The following is a 13,998-nucleotide window of genomic DNA, read 5'->3' as shown; positions in this document are numbered from 1 at the left end:
ACAATGTCCGTATAATTGAATCGACATGTTTATACAAATTAAGGTGTGGACAAAATTTTCTTAAAGAAACTCACACCTCTTTATTTGTGAGTAAAAGGGCGGGGCTCATCAGTAAACTTAGTCGCGTGATCTTAACATAAAACGAAGACATACCGTAAATGGATGGATGATAGTTTGTAGCAGTAGGCACAGGTGATTTATACAGTACAGAACAATTTTAGGCACCTCATTGTTTGGTATTCCTTATATTCTGGTATTTGCTAAGTTTGATTGATTTAGCCATAGTTTTATAGCGTTTCGCGTAGCCGTTTTTCAGCGGCGCACAAATAAACAGGAGTCGACAACAGGAGTAAATAGGGTAGATAAGCTAACTATTCTGAAAGTGGATTGTTGTTGCGTGGAAACGCTGTGAGGTATTTTCTATTTGAATTAAAGGTGAAGAGCGGAACGTAGCGTAACTTAGCGGCTTTGTCATGATACGGAAAGGGAAGGATAAAAAAGATAAGGATAAGGTATTCACTCATAAATAAGGAATCTCGTTGGTGAAATATGATTTTCATGTAGGGAAAAGCTGCCAATGGCAAAGGCAAGGAAAATGGGCCAGGACCCCAAGACGGAAAAGAGGTGCGTATTAATTAGAAAAAAATGCCTAAAGCTATGCTACACAACACCTTGTCAACTTTTGGTGTTAGTTTTGACACTTTAAAGGACGAATTCATTTTTTGAATGCTTAAACTTTCACACTATTTACACCTAGAAGTGTGTATATATATGCAAAATCTTTTTATCTTGAAGCAGAAACCACCCCCCTCTCCCACTGGTCCTCCACCATCCCTCATAAACAGACTACAATTGTCAAGCCCACTTCTGAGAAAGGACAACAGTGGTCGAAGAGGTTCCTCACTTTTTAACATCAGCCAGAAAAGAGATATAGCTAAACTACCATCATTCAAAGGTAGATATTTACACTACTAAAGACATTGATGATTGTATATAAAAATCACAGAAACATCTGCATCAAACAGAGAAGACTTATTTATCAAGAAGCTCCATCAGTGTTGTGTGATATTTGATTTTCAACTTGACCCACTTAGTGATCTCAGGTACAAGGAAATCAAGCGAGCTGCCCTCAATGAATTGGTAGAATACATCACACACAACCGAGGGGTCCTGACGGAAGTTGTTTACCCAGAGGCTGTCAGAATGGTAAAGTGATTGTGTGTATGTAATATTTCTATACAAGTGTACATTTTGTGTGGGTAGTACTAAGTTATAGCATTGAATAGCAGGAGTCATTGTGTTCCATGCTCGAATTCTAGTTATTGTAAACTTAGCCTTGTGTTATAAGCACTTGAGAGTCTTTGGTAAAAAAAAAACTGCTTGCCCAGCTGTGACCATATTCGTACTATACATAGTTTGTGTACAGGGGTGTATGTGTACAAGAGAAAACAGGACACTTTAATGTTATTTTTTTGTACCAGTCTGTCGTTATATGTTCAGTTGATTTTATTCCAGTTCTCGATGAATGCCTTTCGCACACTTCCACCATTGAATAACCCCAGTGGAGTTGAATATGATCCTGAGGAAGACGAACCAACTTTGGAGGCATCTTGGCCACATCTTCAGGTAGATTTTTTCCACATAAAAAATTTGTAGTGTATTTGTTGTCTTGCTGTGTGGATGATGTAACATCTGTACTGTTGAAGATATTCTTATGATATCTTGATACGCCTAGATAGTATCTGACACGTGGCAACCGTATACATACTCTTTTCACACTAACTCTTACAATGCATTTTAAGCTGTATGTATTTTGTTTGTTCACAGATTGTGTACGAGTTTATACTTCGGTTCCTAGAGGTGCAGGACTTTCAGGCTAGCATTGCTAAGAAATATATCGACCAGAGATTTGTTCTACAGGTCAGCAACTAGACACATGTTGTTAAGAGACATATCTAGTTCATGGTATTCCAGTTCATGAACGTGTGTGGCATTACATGTCAGTGTGGAAGCATTACCATCACATTCCCCATTAGTAGGAGTTTACCTGTAACACAAACTTTACCTAACCAGAATACTTTTAAATGCATGCAATGTGACACCATGTATACTGTATATCCTTGTTCTGTAGTGTATAGTAATGTAGTTGTTTTTCTTTTGGTTAGCTGCTGGAGTTATTTGATAGCGAGGATCCTCGTGAGAGAGATTTTCTGAAGACAACTCTGCACAGAATCTATGGAAAATTTCTGGGGCTTCGGGCACACATTCGAAAACAAATTAGTAATATATTCTACCGGTAAGAAAATTATCGTTTTAGCACTACTGTTAACATGCTACTTATCTGTTGTGCACAGTTTTATTTATGAGACAGAAAAGCACAACGGAATTGCTGAACTGTTGGAAATTCTTGGCAGCATTATCAATGGCTTTGCCCTTCCTCTCAAAGAGGAGCATAAAGCGTTTCTTGTCCGCGTACTAATACCACTACATAAGGTGAAATCACTTAGCTGCTACCATCCACAAGTGAGATATACATAGGAAAAGCGTTGTTTAATATTTTATACTCTGTTGTAGTTGGCGTACTGTATAGTGCAATTCTTGGAAAAAGATCCTATGCTGACAGAACCAGTCATTTGTGGACTGCTTAAATTCTGGCCCAAGACACATAGCCCTAAAGAAGTGAGCATATATATATATATACAAACACTGACTGCATTAATCATTAATCTTTAAAAAATGATATTCTGTTCATTTTAGGTAATGTTTCTTAATGAAGTGGAAGAAATATTAGACGTCATTGAGCCGCAGGAATTTATTAAGATACAGGAACCCCTCTTCAGGCAGATTGCTAGGTGTGTTTCAAGCTATCACTTTCAGGTTAGTAGCTGTGCTACAATACATCAGTGTATATGTACGCAATATAAAATAAAGTTTGCAGAAAAGAATAGATAACAGAAGAGCTGCTGTTGCCATGGTATCCACTATATAAGGTGGTGGTGCCTCCCTAGCAACACAAAAGGAGCCAGTGGTAACAGTAGTTTAGTTATCAAATTATATACCACTTTAGCGTGGGCGTTCAAAGGCGCCGCTCGGTGTTTAACTTGCATATTGCCCGGGAAATATCATGGGAAAGCGGTTTGCCAATGACTTTGATACCCAGCCAGTTCAAAGAATTGATGCGCTTTGACTCGTTATATTGAGCGACATAGAGCTTTGTATTGTGGGACTCGGTTTTGTAGAGGTTGCTAAGCTTAGTACATAGGTTAAGATAGAGTAGTTGGTTGTTACTAAAGGATAATGAAGGCACAAAATAATTGTTTGGGTGATTGTGGATGCGTATTTCTACCCACCGCGTATCAACCTTTGAACAGACCATGGAACAGCAAAGCTACTACTGCTACGTTGAAATAGGTTAGTAACTTACAGTTCTAAGTACTTAACTTAATATAATAACTTACTTACTGTCCCAATAGCGAAGTTAGTTGGCTTAACTTAGTACAAAAATGATAACAATATAAACTCCATCCCACAATCGCAAGTTTTCTAACATTGTGTGTTGAAGCATAGTAACGTATTAATGACGTTTTAACGTATGGACAACGTTTTGATGGCTATTAGCCCACGCTATTAAAACCACAATCGATCTTCAGATGCTACTGTATAAAACAAATGGGATGAGTTCTCATTAGTTCTTTTACCTATTAGGTGAGTGCGCCCCAAGTGATATATATCACTTGTACCATGGCTGCTTGGGATTTTGCTGACATATACACCCGCAGCCCTCGGGCCTGCGGCCCTCATGCTTTGGGTGTATATATCAGCAAAATCCCTCGCAGCCATGGTATAACTATTACATATTGGGAAAGTGTATGAAGGAAACTGATGTGGTTAAACAAATTTCCTTGAATGGTTGGCCAGTCAACAGTCTGATCATGTGATTTATGCATCTGCCTTGTGATCTGTGCCTCTTCCAAAGGTTAAACTGTGCTATTGTTTTATCCTCTTCCAAAGGTTAAACTGTGCTATTATTTTATCCTTTTGAGAAAGAAATCTGTAAAGTCAAACATATCACCTGAGATTTTTGTGATATAGAAAGACTCAGGAATTTTGGCACAGTCCTTTGTTCAGTCCTTTGCCTATCTGCAGGGTGCATAAGGTTTCAGGGTTTCATGTAAGCTACGATTAATCACAGTTATTTTAACACTAAAATGACTGCTATGGGACCCACATTAATCATGCAAGGAAGAGGGGAAGTATTAGTCTAAATATAGAAGTGTTCTTAGTTCAGGTTTATATGCGTTGGTACTGTTTGATGTTCTGTGGTTGCCTATCTGCCCTTTCATTCACCCATTGCTTCACAATGAAGCTAGTAGTGTAATTATCTCTGTATATATCTGTATTAAAGCTGGGCTCAAATACACTCCAGACCAGGGGCGGTTTTAGAAATATTGCTGACTGGTTTCCAGCTTTAGGGTGGGGGGTCCATACAGTGGTATTGGAATTAGAACCTGCTATATAGATTATTTAGTTAACTACGAATGAAAATCGCCCTAAAATGTCATTCTAAGCATATACAGAGAGATTTAATAGCTTATCGAGCAGTTACAGAAGTTACAAAATCAAGAGTGATAATTATTTTTAGAGGTGCTTAATGCACTCAAAGGTGCAAATGAATCATTTTGGATCTTTTTGTGTGGTGGAGAGTAATTTGGTCACTAATAGCTACTTAATAAACTATCCAAGTACTTAAATATGTTACTATTTTTAGGCTAAATATTGAACGTTTAATTTTTTTTCGATCTCTAAAAGCTGACTGGTTTCCAGAAACCGGTGAAACCCCCTTAGAACCACGCCTACTCCAGAAACTTTATCCAAAATTATAGAATACACGCCCAGGTCAGGTTAAATGCCAGGAGGATGCTAATAACTCTAATAGCTGTGCTATATAAGAGTCTATGTACTGGATAAACATTCCTGACCTTGTCGCAAGTGAAAATTTCAAATTGTAGGTTGTTTGATTATGTAAGCACTCCCAGCACTAATTTGTCTGCAATCACCCTGTGCCTTGAGTGTTCTAAGATAAACACCTGGGCCTGAATAGATGCCAGGCTATAGGAATAATGCCTGGGCTTTTTTACAGATGACTATGGTGCTTCAAAGTAATATGCTTAGTTCCTTTCTTTTACAACCACAATCCTTAGCATAATTGAGTTTTGAGTACTCCTGGGAGACACAAAATTGCCAACAAAGCACAAAATTGAAAGCTATAAATAAAATTATTTTACATATTGAATATCGTGGTGACCTCTCAGTCTTACAACAGCACTATGTTATTGTATGACATCACTCATACATACATTAAGAATTTCAACAGTTATCCTTGTATTAAAATACAATGATGCCATTCTCAATGTGTAGAATCCTGTAGCAAGGTGTTTGTTTTCTACCAGTATTTATTTTTCTATGGATATTAGAGATATCTGTGTTGTTAAAACTTTACATTGGTAGTATAGGGGTGTATGTGTGTGTAGATAATACAAGTATAAGCCCAGTATGAGACTTTTCGGAAATTGTCATTTTTCTGTAGTTTAATACTCCTATCATTTTAAGCACTGTTTTTAATTTTTTGTACCATGCAAGACTGTAAGTCTCACGTTATTTGCATCCTGCTTATATTGTTGCTGTAGAACTGGTGAATTAATCATACCTTGTGCATGTAGTCAATGCTATAAAGTGGTGCTGCAAAGAATTGACGCTTTGAGCAATCATAAGTTGCGCAGTGATACTTGAGATGTTTTTCAAAAATTGTGTATGCATGTGTGTTTCTATGTATGTCCAAACCCAGACTTGTGCAGCAAGGAAGCAAATACCACCATATAGTGGGAAATGTTCGAGGGATGAAACTTCGCAAAACTGATTTTCACGTTTTTAATTCACGAAAGTCTAGAAAACAGGTTTAGTAAGTTACTAGCTATAAACCTGAAACATTTCACGATTGTATTGTCACGAAGGTATCATCATTACTCGCGAAATTTGCAGCAGGGTTAAGGTAAGATTTCACGATTATATTTTCACAAAGTTATTATTACTCGCAAAAATTCATGAAAATTTTGTCCCTCAAAATTTCTGGCTATACAGTATTGACTGGGCAACTGGTTTTGGAAATCAACCTGTTTCTACATGTACCCTAAACATTTGCATTTTATAATGGCATTGTCTCATACATTTGATAGAAGTCTCATCATGTTGGCGCTAAAATTGAACTGACTTCAAAGCCATGAGGTCATTAATTTAATGAATTTTATTGCCTTGTGTTATAGTAGTGCTATATGGTTTCCAAAGATTTAAAGTTCCCATAGTAACTACATCCTTAGCAACAAATGTAAACAGTCACATAAACATTGTTACTTTGTGATTAACGGTCTGTGACTTGTTGTTTTATCACCTTGTTTGAAGTGTACTAGTGGTCAGCCAAACAATAAATATGCCTCATTAGGTAAAAATGCACATAGCAAGAATAACTGGCTCATGAATTTTAAGGATACAAACCATCACATATATAATATGCACACATGTGTGTGCGCAATTTTAAAAGCAACTTTATAATCTGATTGTCAACCCTAACTAGTGTTCGATAAATCATTATTTCGTATGATTAAATTAGGGTATTGGTGCCCTAAATAATTGGTACATTTTGTGGTTGACTGATGTATAGTGATTTCAGGTGACATGTGAATTTTCAATGAAACTTTTATTAAGCTCATTTGTACTGTAAATGATGTATCCATGTACCACCTCTTAAAGAGCTTCATTACAGGTTTTTGCAATTGGCTTCGTACCGTTTGCAGTAGAGTTCGTCGCCTTTACAGTAGAATTTGTCCCGTTTGCAATTGAATTCGTCAGTTTTGCTGTTGATTTTGTCGCTTTTGCATTAGAATTAGTCGCGTTTGCACAAGAATTCGTCATAACTACATCGACTGTAAGAAACCAGCCTCTCATCAGGTGAATCTTTTTTTTGCCATGGATAATACCACTTGAGACACTAGAGAGTAATTGAAGCTAGTTATACGTGAAGCCATTAGCTGCCTGTCAACTTAATTAGCTTGTTAGCGAGTGACCACACCCATCGCCAATGGCAAAGAATAGTTGCGAATATTGCTGAAGAAGCTGTAGCAGAAGAACAGTTGTACTTCAACAAGATCATGAAGCAGCTGCTACATCTTATTTTCGTGTTTACTGCAGCTGGCAATCTTGTTACGGATGAATTACAAAAGCAATGAAATCAATTGCAAAACCGACAAATTCAATTGCAAAACCGACAAATTCAATTGCAAACGGGACGAATTCCATTGCAAAGGTGACGAACTCTACTGCAAATGGGACAAAGTCAATTGCAAAGACGACAAATTCAATTACAAAAACCTGTAAATATGCAGCAATTTTAGGAAGTTGGCTATCCAGTGTACCATTTTGAATACAAGTCGTTTCTTGGGTGCTCAAAATTAATGTCCGTTTACAACAAACTATCCATGTAAGTGAAATTTATGAGCTAAGTTGCAAGGTTTCACTGAATATTTCATGTTCCATTTACTATTGTGAGATCATTGTTAGTGAACAGGCAAGCTTTGCCTGCAGCAGAAGTAGCACACACATCAGTGGTTAGATGCATGTCAATTTTTTAAGAGTGATGTAACTATTCTACCGAAAAGAAAGCCAAATTTTCAGTATTAATATTACGTGTGTCAAACCACATGACATGTAAATAAGATGGACCACAGTAGTGGTTCATTTTGTTCATGAGATCTTTACAAAGTCTCCTTGATAGAAAATTCTGATGCGTTTCGTATTTCTGATAATATAAGACTAGCCAAAATGCGACTGTAAACAAATGTCCTGATTATCAAGATGCCTGGTTCTTTCCACCACTCCATCTAAACTATTGTGTTGGTTATTAAGGTACACTTCCAGCATTTATAGAATTTTATATGTTGTTACTAAGATGACTGTTATGAAAAACATTCCAAACCCTGAAATGGTGTCACTGTGACATGTAATTACAACATTAATTCATTCATGTGTGTGCAGTATTTTAGATGCTTGAAGGAAAGACACTTTTGTTGTAAATACTAAATTGGGAGCCCTAATAGGAAGTTCTACAACCTTGCAAGATCTCTGAAATCCAAACTTCCACTGTATTCTGAGAAATGTTTACTTCTTAAAACAGGTTTATGATACATGAATTAGTGACAGTATATACTTTGCTCGAAGTGAGCCTATTAAATTACCACTAGGCGTTATATTTCTTTATTCATATGTGGAGAAGGGGGAATTTGAAAGCAGTTTATGGGCTGTTAGGTAAACTATAGATTTTCATATTGGTATGCTATTAACACCTCATTTTGCTGTAGCATTTTTGGTCTCTAGATGTAACACAAGCCAGTTATGTCACATGCTCTCATGACATAGATATGCTCTATAACATTGTTGTAGATACACTATATGTATCATATTTTTTAGTTTGATTGACTTCTGACCTTAACAAGGTTTATTGTAATAAAATATCGTCTCCGAATTACTGTAGGGTCTCAGTAGAATAAGGACAAGTGTTTGCAAAATGGTTTGGCCTCCTACACATTTGCACTACATAATAAAAAACCATGGGAAACTAAAGGATCTGCATAGGCAACTCATTTATAAGACCCTCGACCAGCATTGGGAGTGTTAGTGAATTCCAGCAAGTGTTTGGGCCAGCTAGTGGATATGTTTGGACACGGACACGGACATTTTCAGAATACATTTTTACATTTATACCTTTCATACCTAACTTTGTTCTGTACAGTAGTCTTCGCTTCCAGACACAGAGATCATCTTTGAGTAGCACTTATCCATTTATAAGCGCATAGGCTAGCACGCTACAAAATATCATACATCATATACTGTTGTACACACACTCTAGAAGTCTAATACATATTCATAGAGATTTAGCTGGCATGCCCCAGCTTAGCCTCACAAGCCAGGACTATAGTAGGTATAAGCGCCTGCGCCTTATACTGAAAGCTGTGAGTTCCTGAATTTAGTGCACAAGAGTAAATTAGGGTGGATCTCTACAGTTATACAATTGCTTTAGTTTTCTAGAGCATTTGTACAACAGTACATGGTCTATAATGCTTATAGCATGTAGCCAATCCTCTGCACATGCACTTATAAATGGATAAGCGCTACGCGAAGACCATGTCTGGGTGTAGAAGCGAAGACTACTGTATAGAACAATGTTCGGTATGAAATTTATCTGTTGTATAGATGTAAAAGTGTATTTTGAAAATGTCCATGTCCACGTCTGCCCACATCCGCCTTTTCCAACTACCTGTTTGGGCCCACAAACATTCTGACCTTCTCAGCAAAATCCCACCTAGTTCACACATTTTGAGAAAAAACGTAATTTAAAAAAATTGTGTTATGCATAAAGCTATAATTCCAAAACTGCCCACCTGTAATCCATTCCTTGAGCACTAGGGATAATTCTATGAAAATAAAATAAAATATTCGAGAGTTGTGCGGAATAGGCGGGGTTTTGTTGAGACGGTCATATTTAATTACTAAGTCTTTACGACACCAGATTTTGTACTTTAACATGTAGGGTAGAGTTCCTAGGTAGAGCCTGCTTCACTGTCATGTACCTTGAAATGTACTGATTGCACTGAAGGAGAAAACGGCATGGTAAAAAACATTTTATTGGCAAATTGCCAGTTTAGGTCAGCCACTTTTGTCACCACCTTATACTTCACTTCGAATGGTGCATGAGCAAGACAGGTGAGTTAAGTGTTTGTGAGTGAAGACTTATTGGAATTCATTAACACTCCGAATGCAGTATAAGGGTGTTAAGGTGGCAATATTGGGCACCCTGGTTATTGGAAACCTTATAACCAATATCACACAAATATGCATAGTTAGATTAGCCATGGGGGCACGCCTTGTACCACCTTGTACCAGCGTAGTCACTACAGTGCTGTTATTCCTTGTTGGGGTGTAGAGAATACATTGTAACAATTCCTCAATACAAGCTCTTACAATAGAAACTCTTACAGAACACTGTGGTAAAAATGCCGCTGTGAAATCTGCATTGATTATGTAGCTCATGCAATTGAGCATGTGTTCTATCACTACACCTGCTGAGCAGGTTTTCTACAATGACTGGTTGTAACAGAACAAAATTTTCAATGCTAGTCATACACAGGTTAAGGAATGTTCCCTTGTATAACCATCATGTTACGACTAGGCATTTTAGCAGTAGAGTTGCTTTTTTTTCTAAATTTTGTGCATTCTGTAGTACCAATATTGTCGACAATACATAGAAAACACTGTTAAGAATCTGAAATTAGGGTCAGATATTTCTTCTGACCATTTCTGGCTAATGTCCAAACACTTAAAAAAATTTTGTTTTGTATGTACAATACTATATAGAGTACGTCCAACCACATAACAGGATTTGTCAGATCATTTCCAAAACATAATTTCGGAGGAGGGACGATTATCGCTTTGTAAACTTGCTTCAAGTAACATTATAAAAACATAGTGCTGAAGATGACTTCTTTACACAGCAGGACACACAGGTCCATGTCTCTAACTCTGTTCAGAGAGAAAGATACAGCATTTCAAAATACATGATTACAATAGTGGGCAGCCGCCTGACAGCTGCTTGACCTCCACCTTGAGAACTAGTAGTCTGCTAATTGTTCCAGACCCTTCTTCAGAGTAGGTGCTTGTAATTTCCAATTGATAAACACAGTGGTAAACTCAATGAGAGAAATGTGGTCTAGCCTGCCACATGAGAATATTAGTTATGCAGATATGTCTAGTGTATATTGACTGTAGTACTGGTGTTTAGTTGGTTACTTGTGATGGTCTTTTTCACTCAGGTTGCTGAGCGTGCTCTATATTACTGGAACAATGACTATGTTGTTAGTCTTGTCAGTGAGAATGTTGGAGTCATCATGCCGGTTGTGTTCCCAGCTCTGTTCCGGGTATCTAAATCACACTGGAACAAGTAAGAACTTTGTACCTATAATTGGAACAGTCATTGTTTTCCTGTTTATTTAGTGGCCACATAATGAAGCTAGTTACCACTGTGACTTTATGTTAAGATTCCAAACAGTAGTCCTCATTTAGTCTTTCTTGTAAGCATGCACTGTTAGAGATATTTGATTGAAAACATAGCTCAGGCTCGCCTCCACATGCTTTAGCATCTATCTAATTTAGTGGCCACATAGTGAAGCTAGTTACCACTGTGACTTTATGTTAAGAAAACTGTTTTAAATAGGTTGCATATTGATTGTAAAAGGCATTCTTTATTGACAAGTTTTTGTAATACATACTATCTGTTTAGATCATTTAGTTCCCCTACCAGCCGCCCACACACTTGATCACATGAAGGTTGTCTGATTCTCTGATGACATGGTGCACATTCTTGGCCCTAGTGAAATTGTGCTCATTTGTGCTTAAAATCACATTTTCCAGCTTGAGGGGATTGCTTTAGAATCTCGTTGGCATGAATAATGATTGTCTGTACACTTATATACTTAAAACTTGATTACCAATGCAAAAAAAGATGTAAAAACAATGACTAAGCTAGTATATTTTATTAATTCATACTTCCTGGGTTGCCCTTTGTGTGATAGAGCGTATGGGTGGATGGGCGGAGTTACATGCTCCCTTGTCCATAGGATTCGATGCACTCCTGTTTAGACAAATTACCATCATATACAGTAAACTGATTATAGAAATACTTGTAGTTTAGTGTGTGTTTGTTTGTAGAACAATTCATGGGCTCATCTACAATGCACTGAAGATCTTTATGGAGATGAACCAGACATTATTTGATAATTGTACACAACAGTATCGTGAAGAGGAAGAGCGGTAAGTCTCATGGTACATGAAGAGAACATGTACTCTCTTGTATCCACAGTTCTCCAATGATGATACAAGAGAGAGTTGATGCTTGGGGTCGTGTCAACAAAATGGCTTTGGATAACCCACTGGTATGTGACTTGTTTGTGTACAAAACTGTAAAGTATGCATTTCGTTTGGTTGGAGGGAAGGGGAGTAGTCTTGCAATCGAGTCTTTCAGTCGAACCATTTTTTTCTTTTTCAAGTGTGATAAAACCATCTGGTCACCTTCACCAATTTCGTTGGCATTGCTGGCAGAGCCAATCAAAATTGTTGGCACCTATACAGAACAGACTGTTTTTAAGGAAACGCATGCCATTTCTGTCAGGAGATGATGACCTGCATAAACTTTGCAAAATAGCGTTTTATCAGATTTGCTCTAGAAAACGAAAAGAAAGTACATCATCTTAATCCTTACACTAGTGCAATTGAAAGAGCTAGCGATCACCACCTTTCTCTACTTTTGTTTTGTGACTATTGGGTTCACTTGATATTCCAAACAGAACTGTGAAATTATGTAATATTTTCAACAATGCTTCTGCCCTCCTCTGCTTGAGACCTTAATTCAGAGGGTGTACTCCAAGAAGAGGTTTTTTACTGGTTGATAGGGAGTAATGCTACCCTTTCATCCAACATTTGCTTCCAAAACTGAAGATGAATGTTCAATAAGTGTTTAGAGTGTATGCAGGTGTATGTTCTATTAGAATTGAATAGGCTTCAATTATAATTACCTGAATGCTCTTCAATTGCAAAAACCTGCATTTGTGGCTGTTAGTACAGTAGGGCCTCAATTATCCAAACAATTCAAGTGACTATTTTGTTAGAGTATTCGCCAACAGGTGTATGTTGTATTAAGTGTTTGTGCTGTTAGAGTAGTTAAATGAAACTCAGTGCTTTGTTTATCGAAACAATTCGCTTTTGTTATTGAACTGACACAGGTCAAACGTCTGGATAATGGAGCAACATTTTATGTGTTCACTGTGTTCACTGACAGTTCAGTGTGTGTTCATGTGTTATTAACATTGTGAACTGTAAGTGAACACAACACAGTGGTTCAGTGAATTTGATGTAGCATGTTTCCCAGTGGTTTGACCTTCAATATAGAATGATAATGAAACGTTGTGTAACATACTGATAAATTCCTGCCACAGCTTCTCACTACTATTAATCTGGAAATTTCTATTAAAAATTGTGTTTTTGTGAGCTGGAGAAAATCACAAAAGCTGTATTAGTTCCCTATTGAAAAGAAAATTCCTGAACATTTAATTTGCGGTGTTACTCTATTCTGAAAGGTTTCTCACATAAATGATTTTCAGTATAATAAAGATTGTACGGTACTCAAACACTGTTACAGGCTAGGAGTGCCAGTACTCAACAACTAGACTTGATAAATTATATACCCATCCAACAAACTGTGCAAGTTGAGAAGGATATGATGACAGAGGAAAACAATGACACGTCTGCACCTGACGCAGTAATGGAGCCACCCCCAGTGACTGTTGTCAAACCAGAGGTGAACCAGTAGTATATTGTTGTATAGTGGTAGTGGTCTGTGATCAGTTTTTCTGGTTCGCTCTGACCAGATACATTCTTTTTCAACCTGTAAATGTAGAAACGTCTGTGACCACTTTTAATAATGCGTTTTGTTTCGTTTCTTTAGCAACAACAGAGCAAGCCCAGTAAGAAGATGCTTGGAGAACTACCCCGTCGCAAATCTAACCTGGCGGTAAACGTTAACACTTATCAAACTCTCCAACAGTACGAACGAGTGGAGAACCAATTAAAGACCATGCCTAGTGAGAATTAAAACTGGTACAAGCTGGACTTACCCAATTCTTTGGAATACGTATATTTAATATGCACATCAAATAATAGCCACGCACACACGACTTAATCTACACAGAGTATATTGATATAGTTATATTTTTTGTATACCTTTTCTCTGTAGTGTGCATATCTAGTTTTTATTTTTATGTTTGCCTGTACTTGAATATTATTTGCAAGTCTGGTATTTAAAATATAAATTTTAATTTGGAGAATATCGAATGTATATTT

General features: G+C 37.2%; 1 protein-coding gene across 1 annotated transcript; it reads left to right on the top strand.

The window, feature by feature from the left end:
* The first annotated feature begins 68 nt into the window (after positions 1-68).
* On the top strand, positions 69-13,982 carry LOC136268343 (serine/threonine-protein phosphatase 2A 56 kDa regulatory subunit epsilon isoform-like). Its single transcript, XM_066063645.1, has 16 exons — positions 69-192; positions 436-512; positions 565-624; positions 796-955; positions 1,007-1,206; positions 1,516-1,626; positions 1,828-1,920; positions 2,166-2,296; positions 2,355-2,523; positions 2,575-2,679; positions 2,758-2,877; positions 10,917-11,044; positions 11,812-11,913; positions 11,963-12,035; positions 13,298-13,456; positions 13,604-13,982. The coding sequence occupies exons 2-16, from the start codon at positions 474-476 to the stop codon at positions 13,748-13,750; spliced, it is 1,797 nt and encodes a 598-aa protein (XP_065919717.1). The 5' UTR covers positions 69-192; positions 436-473; the 3' UTR covers positions 13,751-13,982.
* The last annotated feature ends 16 nt before the right edge of the window (positions 13,983-13,998 follow it).

The sequence above is a fragment of the Dysidea avara genome, chromosome 10 (genome assembly GCF_963678975.1).
Source record: "Dysidea avara chromosome 10, odDysAvar1.4, whole genome shotgun sequence".
In the NCBI taxonomy this organism is placed as follows: domain Eukaryota; kingdom Metazoa; phylum Porifera; class Demospongiae; order Dictyoceratida; family Dysideidae; genus Dysidea; species Dysidea avara.
Note: the sequence above shows the minus strand (reverse complement) of the source record. Positions and strands in the feature narration are given on the sequence as shown.

Excerpts from the sequence above, each read along its gene's own strand:
- LOC136268343 (XM_066063645.1), top strand. The coding sequence starts at position 474 with ATGATACGGAAAGGGAAGGATAAAAAAGATAAGGATAAG. Across the intron at positions 513-564 it reads ATAAAAAAGATAAGGATAAG|GGAAAAGCTGCCAATGGCAA; the intron begins GTATTCACTCAT and ends ATTTTCATGTAG. Across the intron at positions 1,627-1,827 it reads CATCTTGGCCACATCTTCAG|ATTGTGTACGAGTTTATACT; the intron begins GTAGATTTTTTC and ends GTTTGTTCACAG.